This window comes from Muntiacus reevesi, chromosome 6 (genome assembly GCF_963930625.1).
Source record: "Muntiacus reevesi chromosome 6, mMunRee1.1, whole genome shotgun sequence".
In the NCBI taxonomy this organism is placed as follows: Eukaryota; Metazoa; Chordata; class Mammalia; order Artiodactyla; family Cervidae; genus Muntiacus; species Muntiacus reevesi.
In genome coordinates, this window is record NC_089254.1 from 108267554 (window position 1) to 108291064 (window position 23511).

The 23511-nt window shown below is 38.6% G+C and overlaps 1 protein-coding gene and 1 non-coding gene across 20 annotated transcripts in view; one reads left to right on the plus strand and one right to left on the minus strand.

The window, feature by feature from the left end:
* Window positions 1-23511, minus strand: part of KMT2C (lysine methyltransferase 2C) — a 255413-nt gene that overhangs the window by 117045 nt on the left and 114857 nt on the right. For all 19 annotated transcript variants that reach the window (XR_010663715.1, XM_065939515.1, XM_065939504.1 and 16 more), the window contains exon 7: window positions 3672-3834. Coding sequence is in view for 18 of the 19 variants with exons in the window: in XM_065939515.1 (XP_065795587.1) it covers window positions 3672-3834 (163 nt within the window). In the remaining variant the exon portion in view is untranslated. The remainder of the gene's footprint in view (window positions 1-3671; window positions 3835-23511) is intronic.
* Window positions 13276-13347, plus strand: TRNAF-GAA (transfer RNA phenylalanine (anticodon GAA)). Its single transcript has one exon. It is a non-coding gene; the product is annotated as a tRNA-Phe (tRNA).

Genomic DNA, 23511 nt, shown 5'->3' on the forward strand with positions numbered 1-23511 from the left:
AGAATATCCGAGTACGCACAAAAGTAGAAGGTGAAGCGCCAGCACAGGCACGGTGTGAAGGAGCTAAATGACGTAGGGGAGCAAGAAAAGAGGGGGAGAGACAGAAGGACAAGCTTTGGACACGTCACTGCCTAAGTGACAGCCGGGTGACAAGAGAAGAAATGGAGGAAAAGACAGAAAAATGGAACCTAAATTACACAGGGGCTTATCATGGATCTCTAAACACGGTCAAACTGGAAGGGGAGACCACTGCTTAAGAGAGCCTAGACAGCACACAGGAAGAAAGAACAGAAGTGAAATTATCATCAGACAGTCAATTTAAAAAGGACTAAACCAGCACGGCTTTCTTACTTCCATCGACGTTACAACTTCTATGACCTAGGTTTTCATCACTGGTAGGACACTGCAGGGTGATCTGCCTATCAATATGGAATCTCCAAAAAGAAAAGGCAAACCATGGATGTTGTCCAGAGAGGGTGGCCCACACAGCAGGCAGGAAGGTAAGGAACAAAGGTCACTGGGCTGACAGATTTAAGGGAACAGAAAAGCTGCAGGACGCGGTGTCAGGAGAAACACAGCTAACATTAGATATCAGCTAGGGAGTTAAAACGAAGTAGAAGCAGCTACAGCTGAGCAAACACGCTGGGGGAGGCAGAGTGGCTTGAGATGCATAGTTCCCAGGTTCAGACCCTGCAAAAGACTTCTCATGGCTGACAGGATACATCCAAATGCCTTCCCTTGTTCACAAGGCCTGCGCTCACCGGCACGTGCTCTGCACCATGCACCTGGCAGGCACCAAGCCCCAGCACACTGACTCCTGCCTACTCCACGACCACGCCAAGTTCATGCCACGGGGCCTGCACAGCAGCTGCTCGCTCTGCCTGGAAAATGCTCTCCTCTGATCTTGCACGGCTGGCTCTCTGCCATTCAGGCTTCCCTCGGGGGCAGAATACTACCCGGGAAGGACATGTGGCTGTGTCTCCGAGATGGAAATTTAGTGTAAAATTTCCAGGCTAGGCTAGCGGACACTGGCATCAGCATGAAAGTAAGGTGACAATCCTGACCAGTGTGTCTCCAGGACGCAGCACCCAAAATTATTTTCTGATAAAAGGCTCGGTCCTGCTCACAGACACTCTCTTTGCTGGGATTTTTTTTTTCTTTTTGAGGTCCATGTGTTTTTTTGTGTGTTTTTTTTTTTTTAAGATTTCTCAACTTTCATAAAAAAAATATCGATCATACTAACTCAGTTCACTACCACTGCACACGGCTCTGAGTTTAGCCAGCAGGACCAAGTATTACACTTGGTGTATACCCGTAACTGGAGCCTTAGATTAAGAGCTGAAAGAACTACCTTTTAGTACAGTAATTCATATATATACACATGTATATGGTACAAGGGTATATGATTTTCACTGACTGTCATTTAAGCATCAATAATAACGCTGTCATTTAAGATATCCACATTTTTAAAACATAAAAAGTGCTTCATGCTGTGACAGACAACTAGGACAACTAAAAATACAAATGAAAGATTTTATAGGATTACCTCCTCTGTATATTCCTGCAAAGTACGCTACTGGCAATATTCTTCACCTCCTTGCATTGAAACAGAGTCAGAAAGCTGTGTCTTCAGGCTGCATTGTTGAAGATCCCCAAGGAATAGAATTTGCTCGGCTGGGCTTTGGTTTTACACCAATGACTTATATTGAGGGCTGTTAGAAGAAACCGCCCTGTGGGATCTACTCAAGCTGCTGTGAGACAAACCTTCACTGCCCTGTAGTGTGTACACACGGTCTCAGTGAACTCTTTACTACAAATCAGGCAGCCGCTAACGCACCCTTCTTCACACTGACTGCTGGGGCGCTCCACAGCCGGCTGTGCGGCCCAGGCCTAGGCAGTGCACTTCCTCTGGGAGTCGACCTCACCGTAACCTTCCCATCCATCCTCCCCCTATTCTCTCTTCCCACTGGCCAAATTCTCTTCTTACCTTGAGTCTCTGTAAGTCTACTCTGGGACAAGGGAAGGCACCAACAATTTAAGTATATCTTTTTAGCTTTATGTTGGCAGCAGGAACTATGCATGGTAACTGACAGCTCATCTCAACTCAGTTCTTACATTTCATTATTTTACAAAATATTTTATGATCCCTAACATATAAATGTATATAAATCATGTATGTTATGTGAACATAGTCTGCAAGAGAAAGTAGTACTGTCAATAAGTAACAGAATTTCTTGTGTTGGAACCACAGTCATAGAAAAGTTTGCATGTTGTTTAGTGAAGTCTAAATCATGATGATGTACAAAAGGCTAAATAAAAACTCGCAAACACACCCACAATTGTTTTATTCAATTGGAAAAGTGTGTTGTAACACCCAGAATATAATCAGCTCTGAACTGGCATCCCAGTCTGTGCACTTAGTGAAGTAATTCACTTCCTGAGGTCTTAAAATAAACAACGCCCATAATAGTACCTGTGCATGAATGTTCTTTTTCTCCCAGATGAAACGGTGTATAATCCAAAACATGTTTAAAACTTTACATTCCTTATTAGCCTAAATACAATCTGACATTTCAGTCTGCCTTCCCTATAATTTATGTCTGTACAGGGATTAAGGGCAATATGATTATACATGTAGACACAAAATAACTAAAGATAAAATTATGGTACTGAACAAAGAAAAAACAATGATTATGAAGTCTCACTGTGTTTGAGATTAGTTTAAGCCTTAGGTAGCTGTATTTATGTTTCACAAAGCTGGAAAACATAGGAAAAAAGCCTTTATTGACATTCTAAGAAACAGGTAAAAGCTAACAGATAACTAAGAGATGACATTTAAAAAAAAATAAAAAAAAGACTGAATTACAGAGATTTCACAAGCAGATTGGAAATTCAATTTACTAGGGGAAAAAAGATCCCAAAACATGCATACTCATTGGAAATCCATATACTAAGAAACAAATAAGATCTCTATTTAATGAAAGGGAGAGGAAGGAGCTATAATTTTCTGTACAACATAAATTGAAAACACTTAAACCTTTTCACCTAATTATAAAATACTGTTTGGAAAAGAAAGGGAAAAAAAGACAACTGAGGATAATAGATAACCATAATCAAGATAGATGAATCAAGAAGAAGCACTAACAAAATATCAGGACCATACATTTTCCAAGATTCTCCAAAGTGTTTTGGTGATCCTATCAACATACATCCTGAAATAATACCTGAGTGAACCATCTTCCAAATTTCCAACTAGGGAGTTTTCGTTTTTCTTTTTTAGTGTAAAAGACATTGAATTAAAGACATTTTAATTTTTTAAATGACCTGTTAATACCTTATAGTACATATTAAAATACCATATACTCAGCAAATCTACTCAGCATACAGTAATTAGATTCTTAAAATAAGAATAAAAAAAAACCACATGCAAACTATGAGTTTTCAAGCAAGTAACTTTTCGGATATACCATCAAAGATAATGTTGATAATAGATTTCTCCCCCGGCTCCTCGCCCCCCCCACCCCGCAAGGATCTCTTCTGAAGCCCTCTCTCAGTACTATATGATACTACCTTTTACCACAAGCGGAGTGACACTTAGGAAACTTACAACATTTGTTATTTTAAGTAACGACATTGGTAAGTGTTTTTAGATGGATCTGTAGTAAACTTACATCTCTCAGGAGCTTGGTCAATGTGTTCTGGACAAAGAAGGAAGAAGTGACTGAGATCCTGAAAGGTGCCGGCTCCAGCAGCACAAGGATAATGGTACATCTGCGTGCATTTCTCTTCACAGCATTTGATAGTGGCTCCAAGGTGCTTACAAAATGCACATCGCTGGAAGGGAGCAGAGCATAAAGAAACTTCCTTATAAAATCCGGAAAAGCAACATTCAAATATGGGGCAAGGAAGATTTTAAGAAGTCCCTGTACATTGCTAATGAAACACTTTGAAGCCTGCAAAATAAATACTAAATAAAGAAACAGTGAAAATGGTAAAATCTAAAGTCTCCATTCAGTGCTTGGTTTAATATATGTTCATTCTTCCATCAAGTTTAGAAAGTTAGCATCTCACTTTTTTTCTACTGACTTTGTCGAAAACATACAACTACCATTCTTTAAAAAATAATATGGTTAAAAGGGTAGTTTTCTAGTCGAGGGTTATTTTCAACAGGTGATTAAACCCCATCAATAAGCAGATAAAACAGAGAAAAACTAGTTACAAAACCTCTTACTCTTTTCACCCTGCCTATAAATCAATATGGGGTTTCTTGGGTAGCACGAGCAGTAAAGAATCCCTGCCAATGCAGAAGACGTAAGAGTCATAGGCTCGATCCGTGGTTTGGAAAGATCCTCTTAAGAAAGAAATGGCAAGCCACTCCAGTATTCTTGCCTGAGAAAGTCCATGGACAGAGGAACCTGGCAGGATACAGTCCATGGGGTCGCAAGGGTCGGATACCACTGAGCATGAGCACACACAAAAATCAGTATGAAGTAAATTAGTGCAGCAGAGAATTAGCCAATGAGTGGCAGCTACATTGTCAAAGGCACACACACAAATCTACATACTTCATTGCAGAAGTCAGTTTCAAGCTTCCTTAGAAAGTCGGAGGTGTGCAGAAAAGTTAAGCCCTCTGACTTCCTGCTTTCCCCATGGCCATCCGCCTCTAATCACTGGCAAGTGGTAAAATCAAAGGAACGTCTCAAACAAACAACAAAGCAAGTCTAGGGCACCTGAAATGTGTTAAGCAGTCAGTATGATGATCCACTTCGCCAATGTACTTACTCAGCTTTCCTTAAGAATAATCAATAAACTTCCTCATCCTCCCAAGCCCACTTTGGGCATCAGGAGTCTGCTGGGTGGCCTGCATCACACAGTATAAAATCTCCCTCTGCATATAGATGATTAGCTGCCATATGCTTCTGTTTCAGCATTTATGCTATTGCATGGTAATTGCTTATGGGTCTTTTTTTCACCTTGGTCCAAGATCCTTGAGTAGAGCAAGCAGACTGTGCTATCTTTGTATTCTTAGCACCATCAATGCTATACTGCCTGACATAGAAAGGCACTAATAAACTGATGTTCATATTTATGTATGCTAAATGAACTACATTTTTGCTAACAGAAGAGCTGAAATAACTGAAGTCAAACAGAACAATATATGGTAAAACTGAGCTTCATGTAATAGGGTAAAATTGCTAACATTACCATGGATATCTTCACATGCTAATATACTGATTCTATATTCTGGTAGTCAATTAGAGAATACCTTAGCTTTTAAGTTATAAATAATTTCAATGTCTTGCAAGTAAATCTACATAAGATATCACATACCATCAAACTCTCGCTCATAACCATCAACCCAATACACTAAATGAATGTAAGAAAGCTAACTGCCTCTTCGTGTGTCTTCTACACATTTTAGCTGCAGGCAACAGATCACTCCACCTTCTAAGTTACTTATGTGTGCACGCTCAGAGGCCGTCATGTGCTACTCTTTGAGACCTCATGGACGAGAGCCGACCAGGCTCTTCTTTAAATAGAATTTTCCAGGCAAGAATACTAGAGTGGGTTGCTGTTTCCTACTCCAGAGGATCTTCTAGCCCAGGGACTGAACCCCACCTTCAGCATTGGCAGGCAGATTGTTTACCACTGAGTCACCTGGGAAGCCCAAATAACTCAAACGCTAGCTATATTTGGGACATTTACTTTTTATATAATGCCCTCAAGTTCAGAGATTAACACTCATTTCAGCTCTCCTTTTATACTCAAAGATATTACTGCATTTAAAAAAACTGAAGAAATAAAGTATAATAATCGGCTTTTTACAAACTAAATATATTTTTGTCATACCCTCCCATGGTATCTAAACATGTTAGTTATACTAACAGAACCCAGAATTAAAGACACATATGTTATCTAGGTAATCTGAGTATCCTTGAGTCACGCTGGAAAGGCCAAGATAATGCTGAAGGAGGAAAGTGGATGTATACATCCAGTCAACCACTGAAACTCTTTCATCAACTGACTAACATCACAAAATAAGTCTGCTAAACTGTTAAAATTCAGAATCTCCATTGTTTTTATAGCACATGGCAAGTTGTACAGAAGCCTTGTGCTCTAAAAATAATTTTGGCAAATAAAATATAATGACTTTTATTTAACTGCATAATAAGGAAACAAAATAATTTAAATTGATTCTTTTCCCACTGTCTGTATCATTTTAGAAACATCAACATGTTCTCTTAATCGTATTTGCAATGGAAAATATTGCATGACATTGGCTAAACTACTATGTGAAGATCTGGAATGTAGCCAACATACTAATTTATAATTACATATAAAGATATCGGGGAATACAGGAAGGGAAATAAAATACTAGCTGCATTTAACTGAACGCTTCAAACCCATCTGTTATAACAGCACAGCTAATGAAAGACATTTGGCATTGAAAGAAAATATATATTTTCTATATAGACTGTAATAAATCTTTTTCAATCAAATAAATACATCTGTAAAATTGTAGAAAATGTCAAAGAATAAATTTCCAAAAGAAACTTCTCTAAACATCAGCACCCTCATATACCACATGTCAGAAATCAAGCAAATTATAAGCTAACAAATTATAAACAATTGCAAAGCGAATTAACATCTAGTGAAAAGCAGGTAAGATAAATAGCCTTTAAATAGTTTATCAACTAAACAATTGACTTGACTCAATATTTAAAATTCCTGAATAATTTTTTCTACTTTTTTAATCATTAAAAAAAGAAAGGAGACGGGGAGATAAAAAGCAAAGTGTTATAATATCTTTTGACATTTGTCCAAGAACACATCCAAGAGAAAACTCTCAATGACAGTTCATAATACAAGAGTTCTCACCTGTAAGAAAGAGTCTGAGGAATTTCCAAAACTTTAATGTCACTAAATAAAAATAAGGAAGGCTCTTACCAAATAAATTTATACTATCCAATAAAACACAATCAACAAAATTTCCGAAATTAAAGATGAATATGAAGCACTAACAAAAAGTTTCAGGATATTTCAAAGCTCGTTCAATTAATTATCATGTGCTTATTCTATACCAACTGCTATAATTGTCTACGTGCTCTAAGAAGTATCAAATCCTACTAGTTTTCAACACACCAAACTGTTTTTCAGTTCAGTTCAGTCCAGTCCAGTCAGTCCTGTCCGACTCTGTGACTCCACAGAGCGCAGCACGCCAGGCTTCCCTGTTCACCACAACTCCCGGAGCTTGCTCAAACTCACGTCCACCAAGTTGATGATGCCATCCAACCATCTCATCCTCTGTCGTCCCCTTCTCCTCCTGCCTTCCATCTTTCCCAGCATCAGGGTTTCTCCAGTGAGTCAGTTCTTCGCATCAAGTCGTCAAAGTATTGGTGTTTCAGCTTCAGCATCAGTCCTTCCAACGAATATTCAGGACTGATTTCCTTTAGGATGGACTGATTGGATCTCCTTGCAGTCCAAGGGACTCTCAAGAGTTCTCCAACACCACAGTTCAAAAGCAGCAATGCTTCAGCACTCAGCTTTCTTTATAGTCTAACTCTCACATCCACACATGACTACTGGAAAAACCACAGCTTTGACTAGATGAACCATCGTTGCCAAAGTCATGTCTGCTTTTATAATATGCTGTCTAGGTTGGTCACAGCTTTTCTTCCAAGGAAGAAAACTGTTTTTAACTTCTACCAAATTTTCTTCTTATTAGTCAACTAGGGTTCTCCCAGAATGTAGTCAGTAGTAAAAAATGAAGACAGAAAGTAAGAAAAAAAATAAAACAGACATGTGAAACTGATCAGAATGGTCCAATGTCTGTCTAGTAGAGTACCAGGAAAAGAGAAAATAGAACAATTATAGTCAAAGAAAGTACTCTGGAAGAAAACTTATAATATATCTCACATCAGAGGTAACATTCATTAAGCATACTTTCCATTTAATAGATGAGGAAGCTGAAAGACAAGAGCCTATTTTTTTCTATTCCACTGATACCTGTATCACTACAAAATAAAACTGCCTGAACGAAGACTAGCTTCCGATTAAAATGTCTTACACCTAGAAACACTGGCAAAACTTTTAAGATAAAGGGAAAATTTTAGTAGCCCAACCAAAAAGAAAACAAGGCATTTACAAAGGAAGGAGAATCAGGCGTTGCTTTTCACTGGCAATATTAAACACAAAAACCAAGAGCAGGGTCTTCCAAAGTCTACAAAAAAATTAACTGAACCTAAAATTTTAATACCTGTGACATTACTATAAAATTTACATAATAAAACTAGATAGGATAAAGTCCCTACTAAAAAATAGCAACTTTTAAAACAGGTAATTTTACGTATTTATTTTTGGCTGTACTGAGTCTTGGTTGCTGACCGCGCTTTTCTCTAGCTGTGGAGAGCAGGGGCTACTCCTGGCGGAGGTGTGGGGGCTCCTCTGCAGGGCTGCTCTGGCTGTGGGGCGTGCGCTGTTTAGTGGCTGGGCTCCTGGGCTCCAGAGCGCAGGCTCAGTAGCCGTGGCGCACCAGCTGAGTTGCTCCAAGGCACGTGGGATCTTTCCGGATCAGGAATCAAACCTGTGTCTCCTGAATTGGCAGGTGGATTCTTTACCACTGAGCCACCAGGTAACCCCAAAATTAGCACCTTTCAAAATGTGTGAAAGATACTTTATATATATGCGAGTGCACACACATACTTTAGATATAAATACACATGAAGCTTTTGTTTATCTGTAGAAATATATATACACACAATGTGAATGAGGCACAGTAACACAAGATATTCAAAGATAAGGAGCTAGAGGAAAACAGCAGACAATTGCTATCAAAACTAAAGCAGATAAAGCAATTATTGATCATAAAAATAGGGTTCAAACCAAAAAGCGGTGAGCAGGGCAAAGATAAAGTTCACATTAAATGAGTCTAATGTTAGAGTGAAAATCTCAACAGAAGAATAAAGTCATTAATTTCCAATGAATTTCCTTGATAGAGCTAACTTAAAAAAAAAAAAGCTCCAATACTACAATAAAAATTTGTTTACAAAAAAAAGTAAAGCTAAATAGAAATATATAAATAGACTGGACTTAACACAGCTCTCAGAAATCAAGATAATTTATTAACGATGGTCAAATCTAATTCCAATTTACACATAGATAGATCTCCAAATTCCAAAAATAGTAAATATACAATCTATTTAAATGTACATAGAATTCTTTTTAACTCACAATACCGGGGCTTCCCTGTGACTCAAGTGGTAAAGAATCCACCTGCAATGTGGGAGACTTGGGTTCGATCCCTGGGTTGGGAAGATCCCCTGGAGAAGGGAAAGGCTACCCACTCCAGTATTCTTGCCTGTACAATTCCACGGACTATTTTATAGTCCATGGGGTCGCAAAGAGTCAGACATGACTGAGCAACTTTCACCTTCACCTTCATATATGGCTATAATAAAATCCAACCAATTCAAAAAATCAGGTATTTCCTAGCTCTTGTTTTTTAAAGCACTTATGCCCTAAACCTAACACATTATTAATTATAAATTCACAATATAAGGATAAACTCCTGAAATCTATCCATCCACTAGAAAAACTGAAAATTTCCTTCAATAGCAGCAGATGGCCTTTAAATCAAAAGAATATATATATTATTTTTGAAGTGATTAAATAAGAAACATGTCAAAATCCTTGAGATGTGGCAAATTTAGCTCAGAAGTAAAAAATACAGCTTGAAAAAGGCAAAACTCAGGGGACTTCCCTGGCAGCCCACTGGTTAGGACTCTGTCCTTCCACCACGGAGGCACGTGCTCAAGGACATAAGATCCCACATGTCTGTCGCGCAACGTGGGCAAACAGGCAAACCTCAAGACCAAACAAAAATAAGTAAACCTAGACACCAGAACTAAGCCAGTAAGAATCAGCATAGGATGAGCCATCTAAGGAAGTAAAACCACCCTAAAACTGTTCAGGAAGATGATAAATGACATTCAGGGGCTTCCCAGGTGGCGCTAGTGGTAAAGAACCCACCTTCCAATGCAGGAGACATAAGAGACGCGGGTTCAATCCCTGGGTCAGGAAGATCCCCTGGAGAAGGAAATGGCAACTCACTCCAGTATTCTGGCCTGGAAAATACCATGGACAGAGAAGCCTGGCAGGCTACAGTGCATAGGGTAGCACAGAGCTGGACACGGCTGAAGCCGACTTAGCATGCACGCACGCAGTCTCATCACATGACTACTTAAAAGCACAGATTTTTCTTCAACTGGTAGCAGAAAGCAAAGTCAGAGAAATTCAAAGCAAGCGAAGGATTTCAGCACCACAGTCATGTCTGTAAAGATGAAAGAAACCACATACAAAGACCAGAGAGTGCCCCGAGGAGCTGAAAGGAACCCCAGGCTAATGGCCGAGAAAGAAATGGGGACCTCAGTCCTAAGCCTGCACAGAACTGAACTCTGCCCCCACGAGCTAAGTGAGCTTACAAGAGGATTCCTCCTAAACCTCTGGATAAACACCCAGCCTGATAGATCTCTTAATTTGAGCCCTGCACAAAAAGCACTGTTGAGCCAGCCCAAACTTCTCGCCTTCAAGTGGGTGCTGTTTTAAACCATTAAATTTAAACAGTAATTTTTATAGAGCAACAGATAACAGTATTTCAAGGCCCTCCATGACTTAGTCTCCGCCAAGCAAATATTTTTAAGAAATTTTTGTACATGATACTTAATATTACACAATGTCTTCCTTACTCAATGCTGTGAAGTAAACAGGGTTGTTGTTGTTCAATTGCTAAGTCATGTCTGACTCTTTGTGACCCCATGAACTGCAGCACACCAGGCTTCCCTGTCCTCCACTATCTCCAGGAGTTTGCTCAGATTCAAGACCATTGAGTCGCTGCTGCTATCTAGTCATCTCATCCTCTGTTGCCCCATTCTCCTCCTGTCCTCAATCTTTCCCAGCATTAGGGCCTTTTCCAATGGGTTGGCTTTTCACATCAGGCACTAAAGTACTGGAGCTTCAGCTTCAGCATCAGTTCTTCCAATGAATAATCAGGGTTGATTTCCTTTAGTATTGACTGGTTTAATCTCCTTGCAGTCCAAAGGACTCTCAAGAGTCCTTTCCAGCACCACAATTTGAAAAGCATCAATTCTTTGATGCTCAGCCTTCTTTATGGTCCAACTCTCACATCCACACATGACTCCTGGAAAAAACATAGCTTTGACTATATGGAGAGCAAGGAGATCAAACCAGTCAACGCTAAAGGAAATCAACCCCAAATATTCATTGGAAGGACTGATGCTGAAGCTGAAGCTCCAATACTTTGGCCACCTGATGCGAACAGTTGACTCACAGGAAAAGACCCTAATGCTGGAAAAGATAAGAGGGCAGGAGGAGAAGTGGGCAACAAAGGATGAGATGGTTTGATGGCATTATTGACTCAATGGACATGAGTCTGAGCAAACTCCAGGAGATAAATGAACAACAGGGAAGCCTTGAGGGCTGCAGTTTATGGGGTTGCAAAGAGTCAGACATGACTTACTGACAGAACAACAACCTTTGTCAGCAAACTGATGTCTCTGCTTTTTTAATACACTGTCTAGGTTTGTCATAGCTTTCCTCCCAAGGAGCAAGCGTCTTTTAATTTCATAGCTACAGTCACCATCCACAGTAAATAGGGTAAATGTTTTAAACTCCATCTTCAACATATAGAAGCAAAACCTCAGAGGCTATCCTAAGGCAAGCATTCCTGAGCCCACAAATGTGCCCTCTCCCCACTGGGTCAAGGCTACAGTGAAATTTCTGGTCAACAAAAGTACACACAAATCAGAAGCCTTAAACCAAGAGCCCTCTATCATCTTTAATCTACAGCTCCCTAACAGTTTTAACCAAAAATAAAAACACGAATAAATCTGGCTTCATAGAACTTTTAAACTTTTATATGGTAAACACATACACATCTTAGAGAAAATCAAATTACCAAAAAAAACCTCTGAATTTTAATTACAAATTTCTAGTATGCTGAATATATAAAACTTAAAGATTATAAAAATGAAAGATTATGAAAATGAACTTAAAACAATGACACTTTATACACACCAATAATTTAGGGAAGACAGAAAATTGGCCAATAAAATACATAACATGCAGGATGAAGTGAGCAACTACGCCAAGCATTTAACAAATATTACCTTATTTAACAACCACCATTTTAGGTAGGTACCGTGACTTCATTTTTATAAATGAAGAACAGAGGTCAAACCTTGCCCATGCTCACAATGCCACGAAGAGGAACTGAACTTGAGGAATTCACAAATAGTTAGATATGGGTAAGTAACGCAAATTCCACTAACCTAACCCCAGAACATAATAAATACTTTGTCTTGTTTACATGATTACTCTCACTCATAAGAAAAGAAGGTAATCATTTTGAATTAGAATGCCATTAAACGTTAATCTTGGTGCCTAACAGAAAGAGTACACTGGAATGTTCACAAAACAGAAGTCCTAACAGTCTCAGACTGGAAAGCTCCCCCAAATGCCCAATAAGAAAAATGTAGATAAACTATGGTTTTTTCACAACAGAATACTATACAACAATGACAATAAATGAATAATATTACAAGCAATAATTTTAATGAATCTCACAAGTATAATGGCATGTAAAAAAAAAAAAAAAAAAAGATGCCTGGCATGCTGCAGCCCATGGGGTCGCAAAGAGTCGGACATGACTGAGCAACTGAACAGCAACAAGGCTAAGTCGCTTCAGTCGTGTCCGACTCTGTGCGACCCGTGGACTGAGCCCTCCAGGCTGCTCTGTGCATGGGATTCTCCAGGCAAGAATACTGGAGTCGGGTGCCATGCCCTCCTCCAGGGCATCTTCCCCACCCAGGGATGGAATCCTCATCTCTTATGTCTCCAGCACTGGTTGGAGGGTTCTCTACCACTAGCACCACCTGGAAGCACCATTACATCAAGCACTAACACAGGCAAGACTCATCTCTGCTGTAGGCAGTGATAACAGAGCTCGCCTTGGAGGAGTTGCAAGCAGTGATCCAATGGAGCCATGAAAACAAATTTCAGTGTTTTCCACCTGTCTCACAGACAGACAGAGTAGTGACAGAGTAGACTTCCGTTACTCTCCACTGACACGTAAGAGCTATCGGAAGCAATTATTTTCACAGAAGTATGATCAGTAAAAACATTAATACCGTCAACTAAGATGCTTATAGCAACTGACTATGTATTAAATAGTATTTACCTAATCATAGCAAACGGGCTTCCCTGGTGGCTCAGAGGTTAAAGCGTCTGCCTGAAATGCAGGAGACCCAGGTTCGATCCCTGGGTCGGGAAGATCCCCTGGAGAAAGAAATGGCAACCCACTCCAGCATTCTTGCCTGGAGAATCCCATGGACGGAGGAGCCTGGTGGGCTACAGGCCACGGACTCGCAAACAGTCGGACACTACTGAGCGACTTCACTTTTTTTTTTTCCATTTATTTTTATTAGTTGGAGGCTAATTACTTTACAATATTGTAGTGGTTTTTGCCATACATTGACATGAATCAGCCATGGATTTGCATGTGTTCCCCATCCCGATCCCCCCTCCCGCCTCCTTCCCCATCCCATCCCTCTGGGTCTTCCCAGTGCACCAGCCCTGAGTACTTGTCTCGCTACTTCACTTTCAATCATAGCAAATAATTCAAAATATCGTCTATACTCATAGTAGGCTCAAAAGATGGAAGGCAAAAAGCAATGAAATTATTAAATCTCATTTCAGATCTACTAGTTTTGAATGTGTAATACTAATATATTTATTTCAGAGTTCTTTTAAATTGATGCACAAATAAACAACTTACCTTTTTCTTGTAACTTATTTAGGTAGAGGAGTTATTAATCAAAGTTAAAAGTTACAATTATAGATTGGACAGAGGAATAAAAAAATTTTTAATGTTACAACAAGCTACTGGACTGAATTTAAACATATCAATATGAATTCATGTTTTTGAAAATATGTATCTTTTTCTCTGTGTGTGTGGCTTATTTCTAACCAAGAGTCAAGACAATTCAAGAGAATCACAGTCTTAGAATTATGCTGGAACTACTAAATATCCACATTGGAAACAAAGAACCTTAAACCTTAGCTTATGTTCTCACTATCATGCATGCAATTTAACTATAAAATGGATAAATAATCTTAAAGTTATTTTAGAACTGGAGAAGAAAACGGCAACTCACTCCTGCAAAATCCCATGGACAGAGGAGCCTGGCAGGGTACAGTCCATGGGGTTGCAGGAGTCAAGACACAACTCGGCGACTAAACCGCCACCACCTTGGAATATGCAGGAAAACTTGGAATATTTCTAATATAAGGCATAATGAGCATAATCATAAGACAAAACAACAAATGACAAACCATCAAAATTAGACCCTCTGCTCTTTCAAAAAATACTTAATGTCTTCTAAGGCAACAATATAAAGAACTATTATAACTCAAAAAGTAAGAAGACAAATCAACTAGAAAATAGGGGAGTTTGGGGCAAAAGATCTGAACAGACACCTCACTAAAGATGTATTCAATTTCATTACTCATCCAGAAATGCAACACCCTCAAGCTCGCAATGAAGTATCACTAAACACCAACCAAAATGGCTGAAACTTAGAAATACCAACAATGTCCAGTGGTGGTAATAATGCAGAACATCGTGTTACATACATGTTCACAGTCACTTCATAAATATAAGAGCACAAACAGGAAGAAACCGCTCAGCTGGTGAATGGATGAATCCCCAAACAGCTATGCTAAGTACAAAGGACAGAAAAGATTTCTGGATGATTCCATTTACAAATCAGTCTGGAGAAGACAGAAAAAGTTAAAAAAAAAAAAAAAAAAGACAACTTCAGGAAGAGAAACAGATCTAATCGTGAATGCCCAGCAGCTGGAGAAGTGGGAGGGGACTGACATGAAAGGGTCATGAGTGAACTTTGTAGGGTAAAGGAAAGAGTCTGTATCTTAACTATGATGGTAGTTACATACACTGTACTTATTTCTTGAAATATGTTCAATGGTGTGCTTGTAAGGAGTAAATTATATTGTATATAAAATATACTTTAATCAAAGAAAGACTCACTTAGGGGGAGAAAAACAGTAATTTATTCATTGGGTAAGGGCAAACAGGCCAGTATCAGAATAACTTTCTTAGAAGTAAAATCTGTAAAATCTCAGTAACATACAAAACCTATATACTTGAAGTCACTTGTGAACAACCAAGCCTGCAATGGTAGGACATCAGACTCCTGACAGGAAAAAACATCACAGGCTAAGGTCCGTATTTAAAAGGGTTTCCGCTGAGGCCGTCTCCCAGGGTGCACAGAAGGGGCAGAGTGGTATTAGATCTCAAACTGACAGCATCAGTCTTACTGGTGTGAGAAGACAGGGAAAGATCCACAATGACAGAAAGGATGGAACTTGAGAGGAAGCCTAGAAGGGTGGAAGCCACAGTGAAGCAAGCCCCCCACACTCTCAAAACCACTGAGATTACGTTCACAGAGGGACTCTGAGCAGCTCGGGAAAAATCACAGTTGAGCTGTGAGCTGAAGGAACTGCAGGGAGATTTCCAGTGCCACTGACTGCTGAGATGATGTAGTTTGGACTGTAAGGCCAGCAATAATCAAAGTCTCCCAAAAAAGAAAAAAACAAAAATGATACCTACTGACAAAAAGAGATAAATGGGACCCACAAAGAAAAAAAATATGTATCCAATAGAAAATGACAAGATAAACAGAAGAGTTTAGAGCAGCTATTGGAAATATATTCAACAACATACAGGCAAAAGCCAGTCATAACTAGCAGTAGAACAGAAGATATGAAAGTTACACAGTGAAACCCAACAGAGATTCCTTCACATAGGAATTTTAAATAAAAATTTCAGTGGATGTGCTTAAGAAAAAGAATGGAAATGACAGAAGAAATAGTCACTGACCTTGAAAACAAAGTGTTCACCCCTTTTGAGGAAGAAACCGAAAATTATTGAAAAATTACCAGGGCCTCAGCAACCTACATCAATACCCAACACTATCAAACGTATTCATACACATGTAATCAGAGTTGAAGAGGAGAGAGAAAATGGGACCAAAAACAGAATACAAAGTAAGAGGCCAAACTTTTCACATAATGGGGGGAAAAACAAAAACCAAAAAAAACTTACAATTTTCAGAAGCTCAACAAACCCCACGCAGGAAGAATATAGAGAAAATCACCCCCAGGCACAGCATGCTGACTGCTGAAAACCAGAAAGTCCTGAAAGGACTCCGAGGTGCTTTGAGGCTGGATTTTCTTTGTATTCTTCAACCAAGCCAGCGTATTTTAACATGCTGAACGCAGAGCACATAGGAGAATTCAGCTCTCTTCTGTTATTGTACGCATTGGTGTTTCAAAACGAGAGCATAAAGGTATCCTGAGAGCAAAAACTTTGAGAACACTGTGTCATGATGGTAAATAAAGAGAAATGAAACTGTTGGGTCATAAAATAGGGGTCTCTTCAACTCTGCCAGATAATTAACAACGTTCTCCCAAATGACTGCTCCGACTTTCACTCTCACCAGCAGAGTTTGAGAGTACAGGCCAAACCAGACTAACACTTGCTACATTCAGACTTAATCTCTGCTGCTCTAATAGGTATGGAATACGATCTCAGTGCAACTTCAATTTGCATTTCATGATTGCTAAGGGGATCGTGTATCTTTTCAAAAAACTTACTGGATATTTGGATTGTTGCTGTTTAGCCACTAAGTCGTGTCCAACTCTCTTCGACCTCATGGACTGTATAGCCCATCAAGCTCCTGTGTCCATGGGATTTCCCAGGCACGAATACTGGAGTGAGTTGCCATTTCCTTCTCCAGGGATCGAACCTGTACCTCTTGCACTGGCAGGAACATTCTTTACAACTGAGCCACATGTCCCCTCCTTCTTGAACCTCCCTCCCACTCCCAACCCCATCCCATGCCTCCCATGCCACCAGTTTTTTTCTTATTCTGAGGAATCAGCAAACCTTTGTCAAAAGGGCCAAACAGTAAATATTTTATGCTTTGTATGACAAAGGCAAAATTAAGAATATTAGACAAGTATTTCTCTATCAAGAGAGAAAACAAATTTCTACAAATTTTAAGTAACTACTAATTATTCAAAATGTGATTATAACTGAATATAATTGAGGGGGCAATGTTAGCCTAATAACGAGAAGAATGGATCTGAAGAGAGGATAACACTTCATTTAATATGAGTCCAAAGCTGTAACTAAATGGATTGTAAATATTCATCTGTTCATTCTGATACACAATGAAATTTATATATCCATCTTTGAAAAAATCTTTCACACAGAAGTACAGCCACATACCAATACATAAGCATAAAATTTCATTTGGGCATATTCATCTTTGCAAGGTACTTAAAATTTTTTATTAGTCTTGATCTTTGCTTTTAGCATGTAATTATATTTCAATTAAAGCACAGGTGGAAGCCTCTCAATTACATAATTAAATAGATTCTGAAATATGAACATTTCCTTTGTATTTGCCTCAAGGCCCAAAAACTGCTATCGGAACTGTAGTTTGAGTTTGGAAAATATTTCTGTATCAAACTTTTGTGTGTGAATGGAAATTCTGGTTTTCACTTTAAATTTGATCGCATGAAAAGTGCATAAAGCAGCTTGACATTACCTGTGATTCTAACACTGGTTGCTGTACAAATGAATTTATCACGGTATAGGTTTCACATGAAAGCAGTGCTCTGTCTTGTGATTTTAAACTGAGTTCACTAGGAAATATTACCAATCCTGCAACAGAAGTTAACTTCCACATCCATTAAGTATTTGATTTACAGTATGAGGGCAATCTTCTTCAGAAAAATTTAATCACAATCCCCAAATTTTAAAAACTGCAATAAAACATTACCACTGCTCAGTCATCAAACTGCTGCATAGTAGGGCAATTCAGTCCATTCAGCTTTGATTTCCAACAAAAACTTCTAGCATTGAGATGGTGACATCTTCAAGAGCAAATGAAACTCACCAATGATACTGTAAATTTAGTAACCTGGACAGATTTAAATATTTCCTGTAAAGTGCCTCCTGATGAATGAATACAGTGAATAAGCATAGATTTTTAAACACCTTTTTGTTTCAACGAGTTTTGCAAATTTGTCAAACTAAGGCTTTTTTATGCTCCATCCTTATTTTTACTAATATTTATTGCATACATCTTAGCAGATTCCACTTCAGGTTATACTGAAACCATTTTTTCAACTGCTTTGAAAATATTTTCATGCAGACTATTCATAAAGACTAATTCTTCAGTCACTTCAAATGAGCACTGACAGCTAAAATAAACAACTGAGCAGTGCTGAACATCTCTTGACTCATCAAGAGCCTATAAAAACCATTAGAAATCATGTGCCTTGTTTTTTAAATGATTACTGACTGATATTACCCAAGGTGTCTTCAACTTTTAAAACAACTATTCTTACTGAAAGGCTAACGGTCAAAGGTTTATTTTCTGTGAACGCATTTCTTTAACTGCTGTAGTCAAACATGATTTAATTAACTTCCACTGATAAATGGCTTTCCTTACTTGGCTAACAAATGAGCCACTCAGAAATTTACCTTTAGTTACAACTCATTTTCATCCTTCACTTTTGAAAAGGATCTGTTGCATGCATGCAACCCCAGAGACTATAACCCATCAGGTTCCTCTGTCCATGGGATTTTTCAGGCAAGAATACTGGAGGGGGTTGCCATTTCCTCCTCCAGGGGATCCAAAACAGTCCATTTTAACTTACTCTTTTTTCTGCTCACTACTTTTCCTATGAGTTGGGATTAGCATGGTATGTGCTCAATCAGGTTAATATTGACATACACTGTATTTTTTTTGGCACAGCTATAGTGTCTCAGCACAATAAATATAATGCTTTGCCATCTAATTTGGTATCAACTGAATCCACTCCACTAATACCTCAAAAGCGCTATAGCTGAAGTCCACTCTTCTCATTTTCTCTTCTTTAACATGAAAGGCATGCAGTAATAAGAGAGAGAAGATTCCAAGAGAGCACATGTGGCAATCCAAAGTTGATGAGTTACAACTGGGTCACTGTGGTCTGCAGCCTGCCCACAACACAGGGCCTAAGTGGTCGCTGCAGCAAAGGCCGAGTGTCACTGTAGAGCAACACGAGTCACAGATAATATGCACATTAACAAGTCTGTGTTCCAATAAACCCTATTTATGGATACTGTAATTTGAATTTCATATGATTTTCATGTGTGATGAAAACACTCTTTTTAAATTTTTTTAACATTTTAAAATAAAATCTATCTGGGTTTCTGGACCATATACACAGATGGTGGGCTGGGTCTGAACAAAAGGACACATACATAATATGCTGACCTCAAATGTAGACTTCAAGGGTCCCAAATGAAAGTCTATTACGTTAATTGCCCCTAAACCCTAACTTTTTGTCTTCCCAGCTCTACAGACTGCCAGAAACTCTCTTGACATGAGCCTCCCCTCTGGGGTATCTCTCACTCCCTCCAGTCCTCACCTCACTTCTCTAATGCCTTTAAATGTTTCTTTGAAAACAGATTTTATGCAGCTTTTCTAGTTATTCACAGTGGGAGGACTGTTCTACTACAAATTTCTCTGCTACAGGTAGAGATGAAAGTAATACATGCCTGATCAGCTACCAAGACTTACTACCAAGCTACGGTAACCGTACCTTAACAGTGTGGAGGTAGTGTCACTGGGATAAAGAATATAAACTAAAATACAGAGCTTAGAAACAATCCATACATTTACTGAACATGTGCTAGCTGACAGAAGTAATCTTTCAGATGAGGGGGGAAAGGAAAGAGGTTTCAATAAACGAGGTAGTAACAACTGGCCCTCCTCATGTGAGAAAATGAATTTGGACACTTATATCGCACAATATATAAAAAACACATTGCTAGGGCAAAACTATGGAAATGAACTTCTGAAACACATTTTTCAGGGATATATTAGAAATTATCCTAATTATATATTAATTATATTAATTCTATACTAATTCTAATTATATATTAGGAACTTTTTTATTATAAAAAACTTCAAAATTCAAAACATTCTAAAAGGTACACAAGGAAAAGTCACTTTGTGTAGAGCCATGTGGGATAAATTCCCTAGAGGCAAAGAATTTTGCCCGTTTTCCTGTGTAGCCTTCAAATAGCCTATGCACATCGTAATTCATGATATTCTCCACCCACCCCCTGGTTTTACAAAGGGACTCTTTATAACATCCAAGAATACCACCACTTACCTCAGTGCAAAGGTAAGGTCATTTCTTTATATCAAACTTAATTAAAACTAAAAAGAATGATTAAAATCTAAATATGATTTTTACTAAGAGAAACACTAAGGCTAAGGACATTTTCACTAAATGGGCCTTCAAAATTTAACTATGTGTAACCAAACAGGAACATCAAACTCTTTAATAGCTCTGTAACAGAAATTTCTAGTTTCCTGTTAGCTTCCGCCCAGGACTTAAATTCTAAATAAATGGTAAGAATCAAGTTGGAGGGCGAATGTAAACAAATCCACGGATTTTTACACTTAGGTGTACCTAAAGCATACTGTCGTCAAACTTTCAACTGTCCTGCTGTACGCAGACCCTGCACTTAGTATGGCATCCTGAGGAAAGAAGCCGTACTGACCCTGATGTCCTCCTCACAGCCTTGATTCTAGAATGAAGACAGCGTGTAACTTCTTACTGCGCAAAATGAAAAACTAGGTGCAGACAGGTAGACCTGCTTGTCGAGGATGCCAGTTGAGATTAGCTAACAATGTCAGACACGGAAGAAGTAGTCAAGATTTCTAATCCTGCCCCATTCAATACAGCAAGTATGCTTTATTTAGAAAGACATGCTACACTTTTAGGAAACTTTATCATACAAAAAAAAAAAGCCATGTGAAATCAACGGCCATATCCCCTGACACCTACTCAGTCATTCTCAGTACCCTTCCCACAACTGGTACGCTATGTGACAGCCATCTCCTCACTGGACTTCCTCTTCAGAACATGGCCAAAAGGGTCGGTTGTCCTTCTTCTGTCCTCTTGCTGAACATTCTCCATCGGCAGCTTGATTTGCTCTCACAGCTAGTTAGCAACACAGTCTAAGATTCCAACCCTGACACAGTTCCAAAAACATTTCACGGGATTTAAGGCTCATTACAGTCAAACTCCTAATGTTCCCATACACTCACACTTGAAATTATGGAGATATTTTGCAACTCCTCCACTAATTCAAAATGTAACTCATCGCATCTCTATGACATTCCATCTTGATATTTCACATATAATACCTAAATCCAGAAACCCACACTTACTTTAATCACAGCAGCAATCCTAAGTATTTCTGTGTTCAAATAAACATCTCCAAACTTAACTACAGATGGCTGAAAGGTTCAGACCTGTTAATGCGGCTCCTCTTCTTAAGAAACTTTATTAATTAAATTCCTCACTTGGAATGTGAAGTTAAGGACATTTTCCATTTCTCACTACTCCCCACCATACTAATTACCTGCTCATTCTCATGTGTGACATTCTTTCATAGTCCACATATCCCCAAACTTAAGATGACCCTTTGCCTATCACATTCGACTATACTACAAATCTACAATAATCAAAACGGTTCTGGCACAAAAACAGACTGATCAATGGAAGAAAATAGAGAGCCCACACAGTTATAGTCTATTAATCTAAGAAGAGGAAGCAAGAATACACAATGGAGAAAACAGTCTCTTCAATGAGTGGTGCTGGGAAAACTGGACTTGTAAAAGACGGCTATTAGAACAATTTCCTCATACCATACGCAAAAACAAACACAAAATGAATTAAGAGACTTAAATGCATGATCTGAAGCAATAAAACTTCTAGAAGAGAAGACAAGCAAAACACTCTTTGACATAAATTACAGCAATAATTCTTCTGGATATGTCTCTTGAGGCAAAAGAAATAAAAGCAAAAACTAAATAAATGGGACCTAATTATAACTTTTACCATCAACAAAATGAAAAGATAACCTACTGAATGGGAGAACATTTGCAAACAGTATGACAGATAAGGGGTCAAAATCCACAATTTATAAACAGCTCATACAAAATATAAAAAAAAAAGACTTTAATTTTTAAAATGGGCAGAAGACTAGAATAAATACTTTTCCAAAGAAGACATACAGATGGACAACAGGCACATAAAATGCTGAACATTGCTAATCATCAGAGAAATGCATATCAAAATCAAAAACTTGTAAAAATGGTTATCAATGAAAAATCTGCCAATAACAAATAGATGACCCTTTGTCGAGATTTCCTATGTCCATCTATTGAAGCTTAACCCATACTCTAAAACCATCTAAACTATTTCGTACTTTTACAAACACCCATTCCACCTTCTTCCTTCCTAAGGCTCTCAGTTGTGTTCACACGGCCCCTTCCAAGCAGCAATGAGCTTTAGAGAGGTAGGTACCATCGCTTGCCCCAGAAGAGAATCAAAGTCTAACCAAATGGTGGCTGTCCCAACACTTGTATTAGTTACTGGGTTAAAGCAATTAGTGGGAACTAGTTCTAGCTAATGAGCTGTTAGGAGAAATCTGCTACGGTAGAGAAATCATATGGAAAGGATTTCCCTGAATTAAAATAAAAAAGAAAAGCTCTTTTTTTTTTCTGTCTATGAATGTTATAATGAGTGTATGACCCTAAGAGCTCCTGCTCACCATGTTTTGATTATGAGAGAAACTGAACCAAAGAAAAGACCAACACATTGTACGTACACAACGTAAAGATAGTGAGAACCTGGTATCATGAAGCCAGTGAGCTACTCATCACCGTAGCTTCTCATTTCCTACAGTGAAAACCCGTCAGTCATCAAGGTAAAGCTCAACAATGCCTGACACCCAGAGACCACCAGGCACACACAGATGCAGGAAAACATGACCCGTATCGGTAACAACCTTGAAAACTGACCCCAAATTGACAGAAATGTTAAAATTACCAGATAAGGACATTAAAACAGCTCTTATAAGCATATTGAATATGTTCAAAAAGCTAAGCAGAGACATGGAAGGTATAAAAAGGTCCAAGTCAAACGTCATAAAATAAAAACACCGAAGATGAAATTACACTGGATATTATAACAGCAGAAATTGCAGACGAAAAGATTAGTGACTCAACAACAGTAACAAGATTAGTGACTCAACAACAGTAACAAGAACAATTCAACCAAAGAATGGGCAGAGGAACTGAATAAACACCTTCTCAGAGACACACAGGTGGCCTACAGGCACATGAAAAGATGCACAATGTCACTAATCATTTGGCAAATGCAAATCCAAACTGCAGTGAGCTATCACCTCACTAAAATGGCTATTATCAAAAAGGCAAGAAAAAACAAGTGTTGTCAACGATGTGGCAAAAAGAGAACCCTCCTACGGTGCTG